The 3,981-nt window shown below is 25.0% G+C and overlaps 2 protein-coding genes across 2 annotated transcripts in view; one reads left to right on the plus strand and one right to left on the minus strand.

The window, feature by feature from the left end:
• The window catches only part of LOC117181216 (sodium/nucleoside cotransporter 2-like), a 5,276-nt gene extending 3,108 nt beyond the window's left edge, over positions 1-2,168 (plus strand). Inside the window, exon 5 of the mRNA XM_033373780.1 lies at positions 2,163-2,168. Within this exon, the coding sequence (XP_033229671.1) occupies positions 2,163-2,168 (6 nt within the window). The remainder of the gene's footprint in view (positions 1-2,162) is intronic.
• Positions 2,169-2,234: 66 nt separating this feature from the next.
• LOC117181217 lies at positions 2,235-3,406 on the minus strand. The gene is made up of 4 exons (XM_033373781.1): positions 3,159-3,406; positions 2,905-2,952; positions 2,607-2,787; positions 2,235-2,446 (listed from the first exon to the last, which is right to left on the minus strand). The coding sequence occupies exons 1-4, from the start codon at positions 3,192-3,194 to the stop codon at positions 2,235-2,237; spliced, it is 477 nt and encodes a 158-aa protein (XP_033229672.1). The 5' UTR covers positions 3,195-3,406.
• Between the last annotated feature and the right edge of the window lie 575 nt (positions 3,407-3,981).

Genomic DNA, 3,981 nt, shown 5'->3' on the forward strand with positions numbered 1-3,981 from the left:
AGAAATAATGCTCTAAACTTGACTGTTCTTAAATGTACCCAAAAATCCTTACTTTTTTTTACATTTTTCAGTCTGCTAAGCACAAAATTTTTTTTACATAAACGTCTTCAAGCTCATTACGTAGAACACTTTCAGCTTTTAAATGACTGTTTTTTTGTTGCACTAGCATTTTTTTTGACTGAGTTGCTAAGCTTCAAAGGCAGATGCCTATAGTTTTCTCGTCGATAGTAGTCATTTTTATACAAACACTAAATAATTAAAACGTACGAAATGGAAGCTTTCAACACTTTTCAAATGAAAAATTGTAAATCAAATACCTTTAAACTTTAAAATTTTAATTAAATTTCTTTTATAAATTGAGAATTTTAAATACTTGAGGATAAAATATATAAATCAACGCTATCATTTTTAATACTTTAAATTTAGGAATGAATCAATAAACTTGTAAATGTTTAAAATTATATCGTTTACAGTAATTTCAAATGCATAAACATTACAAATGATCTTTAAATCAAATGCCGTTAAACTGCAAAATTTTAAATACAATTTTTTTATAAATTGAGAAGTTTAAGGATTTGTGGTTAAAAAATATAAATCAACGCAATCATTTTTGATACTCTGATTTAACAATAAATCAATAAACCTGTGACTGTTTAAAATGATATCGTTTAAAGTAATTTTAATGTATAAAAATTACAAATTATCTTTAAATTGAACCATTTTTATATTTGAAGTTAAATTATTTTCATTTTAAGTAATTTAAAAATAATAATTGTTCAGTTGTTATTAATGCATCGAAATTCAGCTCTTTCACTTACAAATGAAGTTTTTTTTTAATTGAAACAATTTCAATTACATTCAATCAACATTGTTCAAGGCTTTCTATTTTAGACAATTCAGTTTCAAATTCTTCAGATTTGAGTATTCGATTTATAGTTTCTTGTTTTGAATAAACTATCAAATGGTGCTTAATATATTTTGTGTATTAATATTTTTTCAAATATAAAACTTTCAAACTCAGTGGCTAAAAAATAGAATTTTTTTATTGAAACAATATTTGAATACGATTTGAAATTGAATAAAAACGATTAATGATTGAATCTATTAATTTCAAGTTATTTTAAACTAAAAAATAGTATATGAAACTTTAAATCGGACAATCACATTTGTTTAACGACTAAAGCTTTCGAATTGAAATACTTCAATTTTGAACGCTAAAACCTGTCCTTTGAAAAATTGTTTAAAGTTTCAGAATACTCTTGTAAAACGAAGTATTGTTCAATTTTTGTACAGTTGAATTTAAAAATCATAAAAAAACATTTATATTTACAGTTGATCTACTTATAACGTTTTCTATCAATATTTTTTTTTATTTTGAACACTTTTAATTTTTAATTATTTAAATTTTCAATACTACGTTTTAAAATTTTTTAAGTTGAAGATGTAGGCTTAAAAATGAAGAGCTAAGATGGGAAATTTACAATGAAAAATATTTTAGAATTACGCATTGTAAATTGATTGATGTCATGATTAAAAAATTTAACAATTAAACTTAACATTGAAAAAAGGTTCAATTCGAACTTATTATAAATTTCATTACAATATTTTGCATGAAATTTTTTATAAATTAAAAAAAATTGGATAATTTTTCTTCTGCAAATTTTCGAAAATTGTCGATCCAAAAATATATTCACTATCATTTCCCGGTCTTTCCAGATAATCTTACAAAATCCTTTGTAATCTTATTAAATATTATTGTATTTATTTCCTTAAATAGACTATGTTCTTTAAAATCCTTTGCATTTTTTAAATTCCTGAAATCTTTTGATATCCTGTAAAATATCTTGAAATATTTAATATCTATCGAAATTCCTTTAAAACGTTTAAATTTTTTAATCCTCTGATATCTTTGATGCCCTTTTATAATCTTGTAAAATATCTTACAATCTTTCACATCCCTTGAAATCCATTGAAATTTTGTAAATCCGATTAAAGGCCTTGGAAATCCCATAAAATTGCAATTTGCAAACATTTAAATATATAGTAAAATTAATTTAAAATAGTAGTAAAATTGTTGCATCGGTAAACAGAAATTTTAATATTGTCGTGAGTCCGATGCCTAAAATGGTAATATTTTTATTTGAAATTCTAAATTTCTACAGTGTTGAGGCAACGATGGCATCACCCTAGTTATGGCTCTGTACTTTTTATCAACTTTAACCAATTAATTTTAATCAAATATTAATATAGATAAATTTAGCGACATACTTGGCTTTCGGGGAGAACTTATCAAGAATTTTGAAGGATGAAATAATATTCTGACTCAATAATCTGACTAATTTTTTTATCACAGTATGATAGAAGACATACGAGTAGATTATCACTACGATTAAAATAAACATGCCGAATCCATTACACCAATCGAGATCACAATCATTTGCTGAAACTAGTTTTGGCTTTTGAATAATTGGAAGAATAGATAAACAATAGATTATATTATTCTTATCGAGTAAATTTAATAGAAATTGCGTAATATTATACTTATAGTAAAGAGTAAAGTTTTTTAATATATAATGTTATAAACACAGTTAGGTCATACTACTTACTATTCTTGTACCAGTGAATACTTGCGAAGGTCATGTAAGTGAAAATTAAAATGTTAAGTAACACAAGGCCACACGATTTAAATAATTTTTCCTTGTCTGTCATGTATATGTTGAACTGATTTTTCCACTTTTCCAAAAATCCTGGACTTTCACTCGATTCTTTTTTTTCTTCTGTAGAATTCTTTATAGAAAATTCAAACCGTATTAAAAAAAGGTGATAAGATTTTTTTTCGAATTATTCCTTTACTTCGATACGAAATAAAAAAGAAAGATAAATTTCATTATCGACAAGACTCACCTCATTCTGAATTTTTGCGTCAGAGCTAACAATATCTATTTCATATTCCTAAAAGGTATTCACAATTTAAGTTTTATTAAGATCCTTCTTCTATCAATATTCATGCTTATAAAATGAAGGTAATAAATAGTATTAGAGACTTCGAAGTTATTTTGAGAATAAAATTACCGATTTAAGTTTTTTTTTTTAACTTTTTATATTTATAGTATTCCATTTAAAAATTATAAACATGTAAAAATGAGCACACTTTTTACCTCATTAAAAGTTGAATTGCTGATACCAGCTGCCATGGTTTAGAGATAATCTCAATTGTCTGTTTTCCTTAATTTGATATCACAAAATTTCTTAAGAAACACCTATTGTATAAACCACTAGGATTTTTACAACACCTTTATTTTAAAAAGTTCACTTTTCTTGTTAAAATGCGAGTATTTTTGCACTTAAAGTTTTCCATATTGAATTCTGAAAGCGTTGTTACTACGACGGCCATCAATATGTACTGTCACAAGTTACAAGGATTATGCTACAAACTGCAATGAAATCTGGGAAATGAATTGTTATCTGTCATTGGTATGATTATGCGGAAATCTCAGGTATTCTGATAAGAAACAATGTTCGAAATTCTTCCATAGAATGGGTTTAGAAAACAATTTTTTATAGGATCAGGTGTCAGGAAACGTCCTTAATTAAAGTTTAAACATTGGAATTACTTTTAGAAAAATAGTGAATGTAGACGACATATTTCTTTTTTCCCAATATTATTGAGCTTAGAAAAAAGAATTTTCTACACAATCGCGAATTTTTTTTCAAAGAAGATAATTTCATTTTTTTAATCACTTGAGTTCTTTTTTTTTTGCAAAAAGGAGACTTTGATCCCATTATTAAACTAGCTTTAGATGACGCAAATTCAAAGTTGAAACAAATGAAAGATGATTGTATCAATTTTAAATACACTTTGATCATTTTAATCAGGAGAGGAAACTAAATTTCCATTTTTAAATCATAAGGTTTTAAGGGAAATTAAAAACTCAATAGAATTTCTTTTTTTATCAGCCAATGGAAAAATAAGACTTGTTT

The sequence above is a fragment of the Belonocnema kinseyi genome, chromosome 10, assembly GCF_010883055.1.
Source record: "Belonocnema kinseyi isolate 2016_QV_RU_SX_M_011 chromosome 10, B_treatae_v1, whole genome shotgun sequence".
NCBI lineage: Eukaryota > Metazoa > Arthropoda > Insecta > Hymenoptera > Cynipidae > Belonocnema > Belonocnema kinseyi.